The sequence below is a fragment of the Vanellus vanellus genome (assembly GCF_965231255.1).
Source record: "Vanellus vanellus genome assembly, chromosome: 2".
In the NCBI taxonomy this organism is placed as follows: domain Eukaryota; kingdom Metazoa; phylum Chordata; class Aves; order Charadriiformes; family Charadriidae; genus Vanellus; species Vanellus vanellus.
The window spans coordinates 27,115,914-27,136,946 of NC_138906.1; the positions used below are offsets into that span (position 1 = coordinate 27,115,914).

The 21,033-nt window shown below is 39.4% G+C and overlaps 1 protein-coding gene across 1 annotated transcript in view; it reads left to right on the plus strand.

Annotated features, from left to right (window-relative positions):
* Positions 1-2,506: 2,506 nt before the first annotated feature.
* Positions 2,507-21,033, plus strand: part of VPS50 (VPS50 subunit of EARP/GARPII complex) — a 96,609-nt gene continuing 78,082 nt past the window's right edge. The window contains exons 1-5 of the mRNA XM_082480020.1: positions 2,507-2,627; positions 4,853-4,921; positions 13,076-13,198; positions 13,807-13,878; positions 17,927-17,980. Coding sequence (XP_082336146.1) covers positions 2,595-2,627; positions 4,853-4,921; positions 13,076-13,198; positions 13,807-13,878; positions 17,927-17,980 — 351 coding nt within the window. The 5' untranslated portion in view covers positions 2,507-2,594. The remainder of the gene's footprint in view (positions 2,628-4,852; positions 4,922-13,075; positions 13,199-13,806; positions 13,879-17,926; positions 17,981-21,033) is intronic.

Sequence of the window (21,033 nt, forward strand, 5' to 3'; positions counted from 1 at the left end):
CCTGTGGCTAGAGAGGACAGCTTACTAGAGTTGTTGAGTTAGCTGCTGATTACTGTTTATTCTGTATTAACTTACATCAGTTTAATTAATTTTAATATTAATGTATGATTTGGATTTTGTCCAAGGCTGTCACTCACTGTACAAATCTTATCAGCAGCAAACCAGGCAACCTCCCATAGTTGCATGTGCAGTAACAGTTTGCAACAGCAAATATTTGCATCGACAGGGACGGTTTATCCACAGAAAAACACACAAAGTTTTCACTATACTGCACTTACGCCGATTATTATGGATTAACAAATATTAGGCTAGACTGTATCTTTCCTTGTGCAGGAGGGACTGGTAGCAAGGAACTGCCTCCCCCTCACTGCAAGGGTTCTGCAAGGTGCTAAGCCCCCACCAGAAGGGCTGAATGCTCAATTTTTACATAAGGGAGGTGAAAATGCCCAGATCCTTCCAGAATTCTTAGCAGCTTTGTACAATCAAACATTAAGAAACATGAGGGTTATTCCAGGTTAAAAAAAGGGAAGTACAGTTGTCCCACCAGAAATGATGTCATCACCTGACATGAGCCAGTGGGTGAGGAGGGTATTTTGCATATTCCCAAAGGCTTCCTGGGTCCACTGTTCTGCCCCTCCTGAATGCTGCTGTTTATAACCTGCTTAATCCACTTAACTGTAGGCTAGACATACCAAACTGCAACCTTTTATAAAACCTGAGTTAGAAATTATCTACTTGATTTCAACATGTAATAAAGTATTGGTCACAGGTTCCAATTAATTTCTAACTGAAATGAATGGGAGCTTTCACACTGGGATAAAGTCTGTGTTGGTGTTTTAAATGCCCTATGTGGGCAAAGAAAATTTAAAAAAAAAAAAAAAAAAAGAACAAATTAGCAAAATTGTATTTTTCAAGTATATTCCTGTATTTCCAGCGTTTGGATATGCTCTTGATGTCATCAACATGCTGCATTTTTTTAACACTAATTTACACAAATAAGGTGGATGCTAAAGAAGTACATTATTTTTTCTATAGAATTCTATCTTGTGCTGGTTGTTAAATGACATTTAATCAAACCTCACTCATTTCTTTTTAATAAAAGCAACTACATTACAGCAACTTAATTTGCAGCAGTAACGTTCTGAGTACTTTTTCCCATAAATTTTAGTTAATTTGTTACTAACAAGCAACTTTATTATGTGCTAAACTTGTTAGAAGTTTTCCACAGAAATAATTATTGATTATATTCCGAGTGGTAGCCAGAAGTAATGAATTCTTGCTAAAGAATGGAGGGAGGGGACTGCTGGGCCCAACTTCCCCTCATCAAGGCGTCAGGCTCAAACAGCGGCAGCACTCCTCCTTTTACCTGTCATACCCTGCAACAACTATTGTGGTTTAGGCTGGGCTGGCCCCTAAATGAACAACAGCTGAGGGGCTAAATGATAATAAAGGGATAAGGAAAGGTGTACGGATCCCAACAATTCCAAAATACTCCAGAATTCCAAAAGGAAAGACCACCTTTTCTGCAGGTATTGCTAAGCTGCAGTGGATGTGTTGGTAGCCTTAGTAGTGAATGTCACCTCTGGTTAAGCAAAAATTATAGGATAAATTCTTTTTTTTTTTTTTGTATCGATATAAAAGAGATTTTTAAAGTTATCAGCTTTTTATTTTAGTTGAGATCTATACAACCAGAGTACAGAGCCACACAAGCCTGTTTTGGTGAGGCAAAACAGCATCGCCTGTGAACAGGCCCAACAGCCCTGTGCCTAACACCCGAAGTAACCTGAAGCAAGCACAAAATGGTCATTCTCCAAGGGTATTGTATAGCCAGCCTGTCTCGTTAAACAGTGCCTCATTTTGTCTTCTCGGATAACTACTTTCAAAGTCTAAACAAGCAAACCACAACGTCCAAATATTCTATAAAGACCCCCCAAGCCCCGGAGAAACCCCACGGCCTGCGGGGCCGCCAGCGCCAGCCCAGGCGCTCGCCGCTACGAACAGAGGCCGAGGCAGAGCACGGGTTTTGGCCACCCGGGTTTAGCAGTGCCTTCCAACAGCCGGCTGCCACGCTACGAGCTCCTTCCACTGACCCGGAGGGCTGCCGCTGCCACAGCCGCACCAGGGCCGCCGGCCGCAGCCTTTCCTCCTCCGCGACCCATTCCGTCTCCCCGAGCGGAGGCGCCTCCCGCTCCCGCAGCCACCGCGGCGGCGGCTGCCTCCCCGTAACGGTCCGTGGCCCGCCCCGCTCCTCCTCACGGCGCCCTCGGCCCAGCACGGCCCAGCCTGGCCGGCTCCCCCTCACGACGCCCACTGCCCGGCCTCCCCCGCAGCTGGCATACAACAGCCGCCTCAGCGCCAACCAGGGGCGCCCCGGAGAAAAGAGCCGCCCCCTTGTCGGGTGCCCTCCCCTCCCGACCGCGCTGATGGGGGTTGTAGTTGGGCGCCGCCGCCCGAGGACTACCGGTCCCAGGGAGCAGTGGGCGGGTCTGTCAGGTGGCGTCCAACATGGCTTCCCCGTGCTCGCTACGGCTGGAGCCCGCGGCCGTGCGGGGCTGCTGAGGGTTTTTCGGGGCGGCGGCGTTACCGGTACCATCATGCAGAAGATCAAGTCGCTGATGACCCGTCAGGTGAGCGGCTCGGCTCGGGAAGGCAGCGCGGGGGGGGGGCTCTGGGGGCCCGCGGCGAGGGGCGGGCCGGGGTGTGCGGTTGTGCCCGGGCACCCTGGTGGGCCTCTGGGGCGCGGACATCGCCCTCGGCCCTGCTGGTGGAGCTAGAGGAGTCTAGCTGTGTATTAGCTCTCGGTACGAATGAATCCACCTCCCGCCCCCTCCCCCCAGTTTAAATCAAGAAATGGAATCACGCACCGGTGCCAGCACGTAGCTTGTGCCAGCACAGGCAAATTGGCCCTAAAGACGACATGGCTGGGCCGTGTTCGTTTTCTTTTATTTTCACCTATAATTTTGGAGTGCTGGGCCGTGGCACTGTAACATGGCGTTGTCCGGTAGCAGACGCTTCAGATGAGAAGGGAGAAAAGGCTGTGGAGGTGCTGGGGAAGTATTTGGGTGGGCACATATTGTCTGTGTGCTGGAGCACTTAATGTGTGTCTGTTAACCCACTCCTTTGTACCAGTTGTCTCCAGGGTTGTGTAGATCTAGGCTACGTTTGGACCAGTATTTCTAAGGTTGTGAGCCTTTTTAAAGGAATGTATTAGAAGAGCATTCAAGTCATTCGCATATGCGAAATACCTCTAAAATGAAGCCTGTTTGCCTATGTTTCTAAATTTGAGAACGTAAAAAAAATCACTTGAGTCACCTGCCGCATCAGATATTTTACATGGTTATAGAAAACGTTTATAGAAACTTTTTTTTTTCCTAAACTATGTCCTCAGAGTTGTGATGCTTATGCAGGAAGCAGGGCTTAAAAATGGAGATGGGCATGGAAGCTGAATATCCAAAATAATTCTCTATTCCCCTTTAGTACAGTTTTCAGCTTGACTAAGAGGAGCTGTGGGAAACCTTCCCAGTGTGGAAATGCTGTGGTCTGAAAATGATGCGACTTACGCAATTTTCAGCCTTTGAGAAGGATTAAGTTCCATTTAGCATTTGATAAGTGAAACTTTTTACTGCTTCTGAAGCTAAGCTGCTAGTACTGCAGTTTTTTGAGAGGATGTGTGGAAGATGTGAAGTATGAGAAGCAGTTGTTTGTTGCCGTGAATTTCTGATGCAGAGAGGTGAGTCACCCTTGGTCATGGTAACTGGAAAGGAAGGATGTTTTGAATTGAGGTGCAAGGAAAGCTGAGAATCAAAACTAAAATGAAGAGGTTTTGCATCCTAGGAAGATGAAGCAATTGTAAAACGTAGTAGTTACCGTAACAGTGATGAACTTGTAAAACAGTTCATCAGTTTCAAAGTGTAAATACCAACTTTTCTCATTATCCACTCACATGGTAATTGCATAGGTCCTTTTGTTTCAAAGAAAGTGTAGGCACCCTGGTGCCTGAAAGGGGCTTGGAAACAGTACTAGAACATCAACCGTGAGAGTAGGAGGGAAGTCTGCCTGAAACTCATGGCTCACATGAACACCCTGAAGTCTCAAGGGAAGCTGTACTCAGAACCATATCTGAAACTTGAATGTTTAGATTCACCTCTGCCTCGGGAGCTGCTAGAAAATGCACTAAGCAGCATGTTTTGTGACACTGCTTCATAAAATTGTGAATGTTTTGGATATTTAGCAAACACATACTCAGCTGGTTAATTGATGCTTCCTATACAAAGCTTCTGTCTACCAGACCATATTCTGTTTATGTGGCTATAGGTGTTTTAAAGAGTAATAATTATATAAATTTTGAATAATTTTTAGTTTAGTTAAAGGAAAACCAGTCCTAATAGTGTTATATGGTAAATAGACAAATATCTCATCAGGCAAAAATAATATAATTTTGCTGTAGAGTAGGTGGCACTTCACTTGAATTCGATTATTTGATTCCATTAAACCATTAAATTAGTGGAACAAAGTATGTTATGATTTTTGGACATGTACATTTTTAAATCTAAAATAACATCTGGAAGTTGAGAGGAGGAACTTTCTGAAGAGAATGTTAGCGAACTGTACTGAAAAGGTGCATATTGCAGCATAAGGTTGGAAATGCTTAGATGTTTGAGGAGCATAATTTATACACCAGTGGTCCTGCTTAAATGTTTATAGAATAAGGTCTTAGCCTCCTAGCCTCACATCAGCGTAATTTACTAAAGGACTTGTAGATATATATTCAACACCAGGTAAGGCTTGTGCAGTTTGATTCCAAGATATGTAAAATAATGAGTCTTAACTGACTATTAAAATTCTTTTAAAGGGTCTAAGAAGTCCTCAGGAGAGTGTTCATGACCTCAGTCCTATTGAAAGCTTTCGGATTCCAAGTAAGGTATGATACACAGTCCCTCCACTCCCACCCCCTTCTTCTTTAGTTTTTCGTTTTATAGTTGGATGACACTTGTGGTTGTTTTTTTTTTTTTAACACCCGGTTTGCTGCTGTTCTTTTTGACAGTTTTATTTCTTGCTGAAAATCTTTAAAAGTATTTTAATGAAAGAATTAAGAGCTGTGAGGCAAAACAGTTCATCAACTCAGAATGAACTAGCATTAAAATTTCTTTCTTGGAACTTTTGAGTTGTCACTGGATGCTGATCTTAATATTATCTAGGTTTCCTGTTGGAATGAAGGAAAAAACAAAAGAAGAAAAAAGAAATGTGCCTTTTTTTTTTAAACTTTGGAAAGTAGATGCTATATGGGTAGCCTGTATAGTTCTAGTCCTCATATTTAGTCTCTTCACGGTTTTGGTGCCATAAGTATATTTTGTAGTGTTGTGGTTTTAATCTTCAGCATATATAGTTAGCTTCATGTTCTACTTTAAATGTTATAGTTTTGTAATAATAGTATTTTTTTTGGCTTTTTTTGGGTCTTGCTACATAAATGATGCCAGCTCACTGTTGTCTCACAAATCATGCTGAATAATCTCTGTGCAAGGAAACAATTGTCACAATATTTGACTGCTCCTTATACCCTGTTGATCTGAGTGGATGATTCACAAGACTTGCTGTGGATGTTGTATATTATTTTCTCCTAATTTGGACTTTGCCTTTAACCAATGAGATATTTAGGTTACTGACTTGAATTTGGATGCTTTATTTTACAATAGATTTAAAAATACCAAAACAACCTCCCCCTTGTGTTTTTTTGTCTCTATATAAGTACTGTGTAATATGTTGCTTGTGCTGAGGCAAACCAGAAAATCAGCGTTACTGTATATTTAAAAAAATCAAGTAACAATCTCTGAATTGGTACATAATAGTCTGTTAAACAGGAGACAATATATTGATTTCAAAGAGCAAAAGTATTCAATTGCAGTGATGTTGAAAGAACTGTCTCATCTTGGGGGGTTGGACTAGATGATCTCTAGAGGTCCCTTCCAACTCTGAAAATTCCGTGATTCTGTCATCTCCACGGCTTAGATTTCAAAATTGCAGATTCTTGCCACCCACTGAGCATCCAGTTTCAAACTGTCCTTTTTGCCAAGTTGTCTACCCAGGTAAAAGTAGATGTAGGGTATCTTGGCTGGATTTCCATGTTTTAATAGTTAGATGTTATGTGTCTGGTAAGCCTATACTTTGTATCAATAACAATGGGGAAACAAATACCCGTCAATAATTTGTAATTGTTTCATTCATCCGTGTCAAACATTTGTAATATGAAAACATTATCTGTAACTGTTCTGCAAACAGAATCTCATTGTAGTTATGAATTCTGTGCCTGACAAGACAAGATTGTATCAACATTATAACTTGTCACCTGAATATGTTTTTTTAAAGCTGATAAAATTATGATATTATTTTCTTCTGTGCCACAGAATGACTTTCATATTTTTCAGTCTTCTAATATGTTTTTTTCCCCGAGCCATTTGTAATGGTGACTTTACTTCCAGCCCTTTTCTTTTGGAGGAATGATTTGCATCGTCATGCCTCCTTAATTTTGGTAAAACCTTTACTGTAGGATTTTACTTTCCAAATTATGAGACATTGGATGAGGCACTGTAATATATCTGGTGTCATTGTAAGCGTAGATTCAGATACCCTTTCTTGAAAACAGTAGTTTTTTGGGGTTGGGGAGATATTATCTGTGTTTGTGGTATGAGTAACTGTCAAGGAGATTACGTTTCAGTACTGCACAGAAGTTGAAAGTCATTGAGCTTTTGGATATTGGTATTTGTTTTGAACTGAAGCTACATTCAATGCCATGGCAACATAGTGATGTCACAAATCAGAATTACATTATAATTATAGGATCAAGCAGCTTTGCTGACTATACGCTGATGCCCCTCAATAATTATTTTGTAATAATGGATGAGTTTGGTAAAGGGAATACACTTTGGAATGAAAAAATAAAAACTACAGAAAAGGTGCAGATTTTTAGAGGCAGCAAGTAAAAGCATGACTTCATACTGTTGCAGACTGCTATTTGAAAGCATATGTTGCTCTCTGCTGCCACATTTTAATAACTGTTTCTGTATATACCTTGAATAATAAAAGTCTCAAGCTCACCAGCCAAATACTGTTTTGGTGATAGAATGGTTATGATGCTGCACTTTCATCATCGCAATTCCACATTCAAAGTGGTATCTCTGGATTGATTTAGGGCAATTGTTACTGAAAGTTTCAAAAGCTGAGTTAAAGCCATAGAGAGGTATACAGAATGAAAGGCTCCAGAGCCAGCGTGAGTTACTGCAAAGAGCACAAGCCATTGATAAATAATGCTAACTCTAGGGACAAAACCGTGTTTTTGAAATGGAGGACCGTCACACTAGTTTGGAGGTCAAATGGGAAATATGGAGCACAGGGAGAAGAACGTGTTGACATTGCATCCCCTCAGGGGAAAAACAGCAAAATTCTTTTGGGTCTTGATAACTGCAAGTTGTTGATTTGCTGAGTGGTGGCTTGCTGGCAAGTATGTTAAAGTGATGACTGGGCTCCTCAACTTTTTATTTTTAAACAATGAAATTATTTGGTACCTGGATATTTCACAGAATACCTCCGAGTGTGTGCACTCACATTAACCAGTACTCCAGTACGTTCTGCAACTATCACGAAATTTTTCAATTTGCTTCTGTCATATGAAGGCGAATCACCAGCAGACTTGTTCTACTTGTAACATGGACTCATACTGCCAACTCGGTCACACAGAGAAGTAAGTGTATAATAGTTTGTCTGTGATATAGTCTGTAGGTCAGGCAAATCTGAACTGCAAAGCAGGACATCTGGAAGAGCAAGTTGTCTGCAGAGGGATTTCACGTCTTTTTTGATTGAGATACCTTACTTCACCTGTGTGCTCTGATCACCCTGGGGAACTGTAATTCTTTTTGAACCATTCTGTTATTGTCAGCTTTTTTTGTTTCCCAAGCCTATAACAGTTTTGTTTAGTAGATTCTGTCACAAAAGGGTGAGATAGGTATTTTGTACACTTGAATTCAAGTGTGTGGGGTTAATAATGAGTTGACTTTGAGTGAGGTTATGTTTATCTTGATGATAATCAGCTCATGCGATATACAATTGTTAGTTGACTTTGTGGCTTATGGTGGTAAACAACACTGAAAGTTTATTTTTAATGCTTTTCCTATAGATATAGAAGTGTGGTTTTCTTAGTCTCTGTCGGTTTCTATTTCCCCAACAGTAGCTGAGTGCTTTTCAGGAGTGCATTAAGTGGTGGTGTGACTGATATCAGTTCTGTGGATCAGGCTTTGTTGTTCTCTCCACCAGGAGAATTGTTTTCAAGTGTAATGTTTGTTTTGGTAGAGTGAAGGCTTTTTAATAAGCACTCTGTATACATACTGAAGAAGGGAAGATAAAAGGAAGGTTTCATATGAAAGATAAGGGAATACCACAAACTTCCCCTTGGGACTGCATTCCCTAGCTGTGGATTAGATGGGGGGAGGTGAAAAAAGAAGTTTAGAGGTGAGCTTACAGATGCAGTTATACATACATTATGACAAGTATATAATCTATAAATATATCTTTTTATACAGAAAAAAATAAAAGATTGTGTATATATAAAAAAACTTTTAGACATTATTTATTTCATGGTGGTAGGATGTTGCAACATACCTGCTGATCGCTCTGTTGAGCAGAGCCCTCATCCTGGTATTTAGGATTACCTTTTAACATAGGTGTTACCCACATTCAGATTGGAGGGATATAAATCAACAGCATATTCATTGGTGTGCTTTTGGCTCATGTCAAAGAGAGGGAGGCTGTGTCTAAGTGCGTCCTGCACCGGCTTGGCCTCTGGTGCTCTTTGTGTAGAGGTGCATAGGCTATTGCAGACATTCAACTACTAATTAGGTTGGAAACTTTTTAGATTTTTTTTTTTTTCTCTGAGCAGTATCAGTTAGTTTTTTCAATGTTTTCTCTTCCCAAGTCTTTTGGTTGATAGTTACTGGAATGCAAAAGATGTTTGCTCCATTTCTCTACTAGTAATGCTTCATTCAACAGAGCAATATTGGATTTGGTGTTACAGGCAGTGTAGAATACAAGGAGAGTGGGAGTGTGACGCCCTAGGAAATGGCTGGGTAAGTCATCTGAAACTTGCTGAACTGCATTTCAGATGAGTCTGCAATGAAATGACTCTTCTGAAATACATTTCAAGGAGTTTGCCGCAGGCTCCTAGACCTGTAAACTTCTATTTCTGTAGAACAGGAAGGCAAAATGATGTGAGAAGTCTTCAAGTACAGAAAGTTGTCAGACAGATAAGTATGTCTTGTTTTTTTCTTTCTTTTTTCTTTTTGTTTTTTGTTCTCTCCTCGGAAACTGTCTTTCACTGACCTATTTAGGTGGCATTATGAAAGAGAGACCTGCTGCTTAAGCTTGCACTAATCGTAACCTGAAAGGAAGGATGTTTGACAGGATAAATTGTTTTTCCATGAAAGTATGTCATGGCAAAAAGCATGATGCTGGCAAAAAAATGTTCACATTTGATACCACAAGTGATGCAAGTTTTATGAAGGAGGTGAAGTCTCTTGCTGAACAAAACTTCAGAAGAATGAGTAACCCATGAAACAGCATCTTAGATGGCTGTGTTGGACTATTATTGCTTGGAGAGTTCCTGCTGCTGAATGTGTGTGGGCAGGTGGATTGAAATGAGTACTGTGGGGTCCACCTTGTCAATGGGCTGCTCTTCCTGATCTCCTGTGTATCTAATTGATTCAGTTTAACAATGGTGAAGTTCTCTGTGTGATTACCATCATATGATTCCCTCTGTCTCATTTTTTTAATGTTTTTTTTTTTTTTTCTATTCAGAATAGCACTTAGAATTGCTGAATTTACATGAAATTTACTGACAAGTGTGTTTTAATGTAGATTATTTTTTTAAAGGCAGATATTTAAGTGGCAATAGTTAGAAAAGGTTTGAGGTGGAATAGTGTCTTGAGGGATTTAATGGAGCTTCTCTCTCTGCCTCTGCAAAGTGTGTGAGTACAAGCTCCACAGTTCTAAATCTGACCTTTTCTGAGGCCCCTGAAACGATGGGCTTCATATGTATATTGTAAAATTTTTTTGTATCTCTAATTGAAGGGATGAGGATTATTGAATATCAGCAAAAAAACTTTAGCCAAGGACATTTTCTTCCTTCAGTGGTAAGTTAATAGATTGGCCTTGAGCATGTTAGTTATTTGAAATTAGTGAAACGTGATGGACTGGAAGCTGCAGTTTATCATGGCATAAAGTCTGGTGGTAGATAGTTTGATTTATATGGGAGCTTAAGTTTATCCTGGAGAGTTGTTCTCACTAGACTGCTTTTCTAGAAAGAATGAATAAGATACAGAAAAACCCTGTCCATTTAATGAGTATTTTACTAGGTAGCGTTTTGGCAAGAAACATTGAGATGAACGATCTTTCTGAGAGAGGGTGAAATGGTTTCTTAGTGATTTTCCTGGACACATCAATATCAGCTTTATTTTTGTGCTGAAAATTGTTGTCTTCTGCAACAAGACAAAAAGGTCATTGATTAGGTTTCATTGAAATGCTAACATTAAAAACAACCCTCCCAATTTATTATCATATGGCTTTAAATCCAGAATACGTGTCCACGATGGCTTTTTTAATACATCTTCAGGGGCTGTCAATTACCATTGACCTATGGCATTGACATATCATTTCACCAATATGACAAGATAGCAGTAGTTTAGAAATTTGAATGATCCTAAAGATTGCTTCTTGGGTTTAGATTTTCTTTTTTCTTTTAACAAACAACTGCGTAGGAACTTGCAGCCAAACATCAGATGATAAATTAGATGAGTCCATTTGCAATGGTTCTGTGGACAAATTAAGCTGACCCTGTTGCCTGTCTTGGATAATTTCTAATTTTAGTTTCATATAGCTAAAACTCAATGTACTGTAAGATGTTAAGCTAATTTATAGAGTGATCTACAGCACAGAGCTGCCATTTGTTAGGGAGTCCAGAAGGAAATAGTTTTTTGTTTGTTTGTTTTAAAGGACAGGAATACATACAGTTAGAAAATAGATTCTTGGTTTATAAGTTAAATTACTGCAAGAGTAGTATGCCATTGAATCTGAATGTGTGCGTCCTCTGCCAATCCATGCATCCTCGTGATGGAAACTTCAAAACCTTAGATTAAAAAGTTGAAAAAGACTCTAAAGGGGCTATTTTTCAAGAATCTTTTCATTCTTGTCCCCCATAACCTGCCCTCCTCTCCTCTGTTTCTCATGCTCTTAGTACAGCTGAGACGTGAGGTGGAAAGGTGTCACGGCTGGGTGAATTGTGTGGCTGAAGCTGAAGGGACAGGTCTGCCTGCCTGGAATCCTGCCTGTCTCTTCAGTGCCGGTGTGGTGGCACTGGCTCTTCCCTGCTGCTGTCCTGCAAACTTGTTGTGTGGGTACCATCGCTGTCAGAGCCACGCAGCTAACCTGGCCTTTGCCCTGGTCTGAGCCAGGGGCTGTTGTGGATGTGCGCTCGCTATGAGCAGGACTGTGCTCAAAATCCATTTTTAAGAGTTTGCCTGAAGAACAGCATCATTTGGCTTTGGTATTGTTATTTATTGTTGTTATATTGTTATTTATGTGTACCATTTCCTTATTTCTTTCATGTCTGTTGGTGTGTTCCCTTCATCCATGCCTCCGTCCCTTGTTCAGCCTCCTGCCAGGTGCATATGTGGTTGGGAGGCAGGTTGCTGCATTCACCCCGCGGTGCTAGGTGGGTTTCTCCATCTGGCTGCCCGGCAGCCAGCCACTGGTGGCAGGGGCTGAACCAGGCGTCTTCAGACGGTCCTTCGGTGGAGATCTGAGGAGCTTGGGGCCTCATGGAAGAGGAAGAAGGTGGTTCCTGTGTGGCTTTTCTCAGGCTTGACCCTCTCCGGTATCTGGGCTCGAAGCTGCCTTCCAGCTGCGTCTTCGCCCGCACTCCAGTGGGTGGCTCCCGAGCACTGCTGATGTATAACATAAGCAAGTTAGTGGTTGTTTAGTCAATTAGTCTAAAATCTGATCCCTCTCTTGCCAGTGAAATAAGCCCTTGAGCTCTTGGTGATGAAAATACCAGAACCTTGTCCCACTGTAACAACTTGGCATTGTAGGGAGGCTTGGGATCTTTATGGGACACTTCAGTCCACTGGATCTCTTTGCCAGGGTTAAATTCCAATATTGATCAATTTGATCAATTTTATCTTGATTTTTGGTGAAAGAATATCCTGGCATTTCTCCCTTTTGAGTCTCTTGAAGGATTTTCATTCCTTTGGTGGGAACAGCCTCCAGGAGAGGGCTTAATATTAGTTGAAATGTCCAGTATGTGGACATTTGGTTTGCTGCAACCAATGGAAGTAACTGGGTTGTTGAGAAGACCTTCCAAGGGAGATCGTGACAGCAAGGAAGGGGATATTCACCTCTTGAATATTAGCTTTCAGAAAGCTGACAGCGCATCTCTGCTAAGACCACCCTGGTAGTTGGAGAAAAATCTGAAATCTGTTAGTTTTGTGCAAAGAAGGCAAAACTGCTCTGGTTTTGCCTGTAAAGTTCAAGTGTTTAATGGCATGACTTTAATAAAAGTGAATTCTAAGGGCTGAATTGGAATGTTAGACGTTTGTAGGAAACTGTCTACCTATATTTGCAAAGATGGTTCTTCTGGTTTAAAAAATTCAGGTTGTATTTGTTATGTTTTTGTGTTTTGTTTTGGTTTGTTTTTTTTTCTTCTGGAGAAATAGCCTGCCAATTTATTTTTAGTTTATTATGAGACTTTCTAAACTTCAGGAGGAAAAAACTGTGGACCCAACATGCATTTGTGCCATAAATGTATTGATGAAGAAGTGTTTAACTGATCTGCAACACATCTGCACTGTGTTCTTTGAAAAATATCTTGCTGTTTGTAATGGCAAGAACAAGCCACAGTGCACTGATCTTTCTGTTCTTGCCGTTGCTTCTTGTACTAATGTTGTAAATGGCTTTTGAAAAATACTTGTTTTGGCTAAACATTGTTCTTGTTAGGATGTGATACTACATTATGGAAATCCTTTTTTGTTTTGTGAAGGAGGACCTCAGAGAGCTACGTGAAGAACCAACTGATCCTCAAGCTCAGCAAGAAATAATTAACAGCATTGAAGAAGTTTATTTTTCCAATGATTCCTTTGATATTGTGAAGTATGAGTTAGAGGTAAGTTGTCTTCTTAAAAGAAAAGACAGTTATATAACAAAAAATGAGGGTGAAAAATATGCTTGTGACAATGAGCTATTTTTCGTTTTGTTTCTTGTATCTTGCATTAATACAAAACTGTACCATCCTGCCTCATCCTGGGATTGTGTGGAGCTTCTACCATATAGTACTGGTATTGAGTTTTTTTTAACATGGTAGAATTAGTATCAGTTGTGCTAATAGGCACTTCATAATTTAAACTACTGTGAAAAAGCCAAAATAGTTGGAGAAAAAAAAAATCTGTTCTATATTTTGGGTAATTTTTTAGCAAGCTGACTGAGACATAATAATTTAAATGATTTGAGTGGTGGTGTGTATATATATCGCTTAAAATAAGGTGACTTTGAGGTAATTATGATATTATATGATATAATTATGATAATACATTGTTTATCTTAACACTGATTTGTTTTGGTATCCAGCATTTGAAATAATGGTTTAATTCTGCAAATTAGATTGCAGAAGTAATAAGAATGTTTCTTTAATGGAATTGATTGATTAGTTAATACTACATGTGTATTTAACTTCCTTTAATTTCTCACTGAATTCAATTTGCTGTTTACATGCAGAGGCTTCCTCCAGTACTGAGTCTTCAAGAACTGGAAGAGTACAGAGACAAATTAAAACAACAGCAAGCTGCTGTAAGTAAAATTTTCTTCTATACCCTCAGGCAATTTGTTGTGTTGTCTGTAAGTATAGCCAGAAGCGTAACTGAAAAAATTTTGATTTCTTAAACACATCAGATGTTACACATTTTTTTCTTTTAATATTTTGTTTTGTGCTTTTATAGTAGAAAATCATATCAGTAAATAATATAATCATATGAAATAATGGAAGTAAATCTTGGTGATAAGTATTGTAACAAGGAGCAAATGTGCTATTTCTTTAGAAACTTGATTTTCTGAATGTTCAGCTTTTGCTACATATTGCAAGAAAAGTAATGTTCAACACAGTGCTGAATAGTCTGGTAGTATCTTTTTTTGAGGTATTTCTGGCAACGTAAAACATAGAATGTTTTAAAAACTCTTTCATTAGAGTTGCTATTTTCTCTTATTTTTCATTTGCCAATTTGTTAATCGTCCACAAGGGTTTCTAGTGAACACTGGTAGAGAGTTATTATGTAACAAAACAAATGAGATGTAACAAAGAGTAATAACTGTAATTTAGGGGGGGATAATCGGAATTTCAGCTTCTGAAAGGTACTTGTTATATTTCCAACTTTTAAAATTTTCTATTCATACATTAATTATTGATTCATTGCTCTATTAAAGATGAATAATATGGTACAGGGAACGAATGTATTAACTGTGGCATTTGGAGAGTATCTGCAAGTAAAATAACAGTAATAATCTTAATTCTTGTCTTTAAATGAATGAAATGTACAGAAGGAGAATATTGGATCGTTAACAATACACAGGGAACAAGCTCCTTCTACCTAAGATTGCTTTTCCCAGAATAAACGTATGAAATTTTGTAAAGTGTTAGTGAGAAGTTGAACAAATGAATATTCCATGTTTCTCACCTAGAGGTATAGGGAAAGAAGTTGAAAGTGGCTGGTGGTTTTTGGTTTTGTGTTGTTTTTTTTTTTTGTTTTTTAAAGTGTAAGAGGACATTTGGTGGTGACCTAGTTTTGCAAGGAAATATGCTCAAGGCTGAGACAACTTCGCTGAGATAATCCTAATACCCGCTACCAGTGTCTTGGCCGTTCTGCCTGCATGATGGGAACTGGCTGCAGCTAGGGGAGTAATTTCAGTGCACAACTGCTGCTGAAACATGTGAGCTGGAAAGTGCATGCAGCTAATGAATAACAGGGGTGAGAACTGAGCACGAGGTTTCCAGGAAACATGACCTGGATATGTCTCTTCTTTAGGAAAAAAAACCCAAAACCAAACAAAAACTATCAAAGAGAAAACTTTTGACAAGGAACATGTGTCCAGTTCTTCCCCCACCATCCTCCCCAGTTGGGATTGGGCCATTCTTGTGTCTTCCTTGATCTAGTCTAAATGTGATTCTGCTACAGGAAGGAATTGTTGCTTGGCTTTGTCTTCCTCCTTGGGCATGTGCCAAGTTGCTAAAATTTCTTGTATGCTGTATATTATGTCCTTGTGTCATATTTCCAGGTGGAGCATGAGAGACTTGCATGTTTTCTTCTCCTTTCTCAGTTATTGTCCATTTATCTTGTGATATGTCATTTAGATTACTGTATGTCTTAAAGGACATTAGTGTCCTTCATGGAAGATGTTACTGCAGAATGTTATATGTTGTTGGTTCAGTCCTGAAAATATTTTAATGCTGATTGTGAATAGATAGAAGAGTCAAGAAGTCTGTTGACAGATCATACAATGCCTCTGGTTTTGAAAAGAGTAAATACTGCTGCCCTTTTCACTTCAGTGCTTGTATCTATAGCTGACACGGGAATTTACAACAGCGGTTTAGAGATAATTCCAGCTTCTAAATTTTTGTAACACAAGCACTCAAACGAATGTGAATTATATGTAATAGAGCTCTGATCTTCCACTTCCCAATTACTGTTACCATCTACTTTTGCACAGCTGATCTTGGTCATGCCTTTGTTTTTGGTCACTATAGATTGTGTATTTTCTGTAGTTTTCCCATTATGGTTTTCCATTCCATTGGATGGATTCCAACTCACTCAAGACTTCTTTAATATGTATAGCGTGTCAACTTTAATTTGTCTAATCAACTTGGTACAGGCAATTTGAATTAGGAAGCTTTTTAGTTGTATGTCTGTTTGGCTTCATTTTAATTGGTAGACCGATACCCTCAGCTGTATCTTTTTTTCTTCAGGAGGTGAAATATTTTTTCCTGATGTGGTTAGGAAAGAGAAAATTGTTTTGAGAAAATTGTTTGGTCCCCTCAAAGAACATTGTTTGCGTGCATTGTTAACTGCAGCCACGTTCATTGCTAACAATTGCAATTGTGGATTCCAAAAGTTAAGAATTAAAAAATAAATCAACACAATTGTATGGAAGATGCCAAAAGGGGTGGTATAATTTGGAAATGAATGAAAGTAACCTGGGATAATATCGCTTATCCAAAAGAAAGGAAAGAATGACATGGATGCTCAGAAATGTAGTATCACTAAGTTCAGGGAAAGGAAAAAAATGGCTGTGGCAGATGCTTGATAGTGTTTAGGTTGTTGTTAGTCAAGGGTAACTGAGAACTTGCAAAACAAGAAAAAGCAGTGTAAAAACTGAAAATGAAAGTAATCTTTTATTCATGTGTACTGCTTGATGAATCCCTTTAACAGTGAAGAATCAAACAGTTGATTTGTACTAGGGGACTGCATGACTAGCAGGTGTATCTCAGTCCTAAAGTTTTTACAGGTACAGTGCTAGTGGGAAGAACAGGTTGGAAAAGGGAGGTGAAAATTTCACAGGATATAGACTGTGCAGTGGAAAAAACTTCTTTAGAACCCCAAGGTCATGTAGGCTTGTGTAGCTTTTGGCCCGATAACATCCTTTTCTGCCCCCACCCTGCTCTGGAGTGGTTCTTTTGCTGTCCTGCAGAAGAAAGCTTTATTATTTATAGAAAAACTAAGAGGTTTTAAAATCATTTGGTGATTCTTGGCCATTTTTTAATATGGAAGGAGGAAAGCAGAGCTAGATGTGTGTCCCTTTTCCAGATTGCCAGCTGGTGATATCAGAGTACTTTCAAGACTGTTTGTGTGTGGGTGCTCTTCCAGAGGATGGGAACTGACCTGGTGGACTCACTCCATGTGAATGCTGATTGAAGATCCTAACTTCATGCTATGTTTGACTAAGCAGTCAAATACATAAAACCCTCCTTATCTCTCATTCCCAGAAGCGCATTGTGGGCTGGCTGACTGTCATAGCCAGTTTTATTTTATTTTCATTTCTGGGAGTATTTTTCCCCAAGAAAAATACAGAGCAATACCAATAATTTCCTTGTCATGTTTGAAACTGTTTCTTCTTAAATATTTGTAGTCCCTGCTGAAGAACAAAATAAAACACACTATTCTCAAGCTTGCGTTTATATGACTGTTACTGATGGATTTATTTTTTTTCTTTTTTTTTTTTTCTAAGCAAGTGTGTGCACAAGGGACTGATCAAGGTAGCAGTGCTCACTTTTAAATTCAGTACAGACAGCAGCTCTCAGTAGCATTCCACTTGCTGTTAGTTCGGAACAGTGGAGAAAATTTTAAAATATGCATGTTCTTTTTGCTAAAGAGAGGATATAATGTGCACAGAGCAAATATTTGTTCATTTTGACACAGATTTTTTTTAATACAATATCAGTCTGAAAGGTAGGTGTCCTTAAGGCTTTCTTAGATCTCCATGGTAGATGGGTAACTTAAATTTATACTCTAGTGGTAGCAGAAGCAGAATGTAAACAGTTGTCGTGTCCCATATTATTTCTGTTTTCTATTCCAGCATGTTCCTTAACGAGCAGAGAGGTAAGGGATTAATTTAGAAATGCCCACTAATTCCTAGATAGAATGGTAAATATTTTTCTTATCTGGCTCCTAAGGAAAGCTGATTGTCATTTTTAGGATTTTTTTACCTTGTTGTGGCATATTTATTAATAAATTTGAAAACTGCAGAACTAAATGACAGAGAATCACAAACTTGTTATAGAACTTTAGCATAGGGATGGCCTACTTAATTGATACTGCAATGTATCACATGTAATATTCTTCTTTTTAAGGTATCTAAGAAAGTTGCAGACTTGATTCTTGAAAAACAGCCTGCATATGTTCAGGTAAGACAACTAACAGTCAATATTTAAGAGTAAACAACTCTATTTTGTGCTGTTATAATGTTGCTCTTGTTTCATTGGGGATTAAATTTTTGCAATTTGTTAGCAGAGATGCTAGTGCCTGGTTGAAACTAGGTAAACATGTATCTGTAGAGTGAAAAGAACCAAGGGTATATTGAGCTGGAGGCCCTTGGGATGATAAAGGACTCAGCATATGACCATTTTAAGGAGGATTTCTGAAAATATGAATTCACAGGTTGACTGATATCTGTAATGGACTTGAATGGGAGCTTCTCTAGTGCTGTGTTTAGTAATGGTTTCAGATCTTTTTCCGCAAGAGAAAACATCAATGAACATTATTTGAGAGCACTTAACCAGAAACCTGACACTTATCTCAAGCAGTTGTGAGAAGGCGGCATCTAAGAGAAGACTGAGCTGGAATCAGAACCTCAACATGTCAAAGATCTCCAAGAGCAAAACAAAGCAAAACTGCTTTAGCTGCTTGCATGGCTTCTCTCCTTGCTCCCAAAACATAATTGGAACACCTATCTTAATAGTTATCTAAAGAGAAGTTTTTTTTTTCCTACCTATTTATTTTTCATAATGCCCCTATGCATTTGATCCGCTCTGCCTGATTTTATCTGATCTTTCCAGGAAATGACAGTGAGAATTCTGCAAAGTGAAAACTTGGCATTGTTATAAAAATATTCTGAAAATTATCCTGTAGTGGATAATTCTGTGTGTATACAGCACTTTGTGTAAGCATTGTCATACTAGTGATTATGGCAATTCTCATTTTGGTCAAGAAGCTGGAGAGAGTGTGGGTGGGTAATGATGGCTGCATTTGGTGGTGGAGGTCTCTTTTTCACTCCCCTCCCCTCTACTCCACTCCCCTCCCCCTCTTCCTATTGCATCCCTCCCTTCCTTGCCTCCTGCTTCTCAGCTGATACACTGTGGCTGCAGGCTAGGGCTTGTACCTCCTAGGTACTGACCCACAGTAGATGTCATGGAGCTGGAATGATTTTCCTATTTCATCCAGAGGACACAACTTCCTCTTCTGCTTGCTTGTGCTCCTGGCCTGTGCATCCAGCCTTAGTGATGTTGCAAGTGTCCCATCTGTGCTCTGGCATTCTTCTGGGTAGAAGGAGGAGTGCTGCTGTTTAAAGAAAAATAGGGGGGTGAGCATTGCTTGTGTCCTCTCCTGCAATAGCTGGTGGAAGAAAAAAGCTGTAAGGGTAATATTACTTCACTTTTAGTTAAACGAGTCAGGTGGGAGGCTATGGCAGAAGGAGGCTGGGTAAGTGCTACAGTGGTTGAGTCTTCATAAACTAGTGTAGAGGGGGGCAGAAAGGGTAATTGTACGGTATCAAATCCTTCTGGTATAGTTTTGCTGTTGTGCATGTTCAGAATTGATGATGTTGAGCAAGTGCTGCTTTTTCTGAATCCAGCAGCTTCCCTTTGAAACCCCCCTCTCAGTGCATAATAGTACTGTGGAGAATGTGCTTCTTGCATTTTGCTGTGTAATGTTAATACTCTTATCCCAGCAACGTCTTAGTGAGGTGCACATGTTTTATACCAAGAAGTTCCTTCAGATGTTCCAAAGGGACAGTTAAAAATGCATCCTGCCAGTAAGAGTCTTTAAAAAAATTTATCAAATGCATACTTGCCTGATTAAGTTAATAATCCTTCAGTTTTACTTGTGGGAACAGGCTTGCACAGAGTTATTTTTGTCAGTATCAGTATATTTATTTGTCAGATTTCTGGTGGGCATCATAGGACTCACTTTCCCAGTGACTCATGAAATGAACCTCCTGATGTGCCGTGGGTAGTTTGTAATGGCAGCTCCAGTTCAGTGTCCCATTACAGTAACAATGCAGTTGACTCTGTCTCCTGAACAAGTTGCTTCCACTATACAAAGGAAAGTGTGGGGAAGTCATGGTTTGCACCCCATTCCTAGTGTGAAGTACTGGTCTAACAGGCATGGCACAGACACAAGCCTTTCCTTCTCCTTGAAACGAAAGACATGCTTTAGGAACAACCAATGGGTGGAAGACTGTCTTTGAGAAGAGAAAAAATGTATTCAGCCCTAAATGCTGGACAGAAGATTCCCTCTCTGGAGACCATTAAGCTGTACTCTCCCTCTGCCTCTCCATCCAGTCGCATTCAAATGAGAGATTTTACAGAATCTTTGCAAGAGGCGAGACTGGAATGGAGTTGCTCCTTATTGTATGTGTTTCCTCATGAAAAAGGGAAAAATGGCCTTTTGAATAGCTCTGACATTTGCAAAGTATGTTTTCAGTGAGAAGTAGGTACTGAAGAAAGTAATCTTTGAATTCAGTTTCTTAAAATATTATGCATATCAGCAACTCAGCTGTCATTTTTGCAAAAGCAACATTGTTAACATAAAGGAGGAACTGGTTTTGGTGAAAGGTTCAGCTCAGTGATTTGTCAGAATTACTTGTGTCTTTAGAGGCTGACCAGGAGCTGATCTTAAACTGAACTAAACTTTAGACTTGTTTTTGCTTGTCATATCTTTAGAATTAGATTAGTTTTCGAAGTGAGTCTCCCCATGGAAAACATTTGATATATTTTGAAATGATGAGCAGTATTTAAAAAAAAAAAAGTTTTGTCTCCTTTAGTGTGGGGAGAGCATTGACTTTTCTGCAGTGCTGTTCCTAACAAAAGAAATCCTAATAGGTATATTAAAAATTTTATTTTTTAAAGGAGTTGAGATTATGCCAGGCACTTCATGAAGTCAAAATCAAGCTAAATTCAGGTCACCTGTGCTGAAGAGTTTTCAGCTGAAATTCAACAGGATACAATTAACATTCATTATGAAGTGACATCTATTAAATTGGTAGAACACAAGTGCTTCTAAACAAGAAAGTGCTGTGTGAAACATGATTTTTTTGTTGTTGTTGTTGTTTTGCTGCTCTCTGGCTTATTAATGCAAATTAAACCCTGTGCTTCTGTCCCTGAAGCTTGGATCATTCTGCTGTGGTGCATGAATGGTATAGAGTTTCTTAGGCTAAATGTACAGTGTATAAATGTAGAGG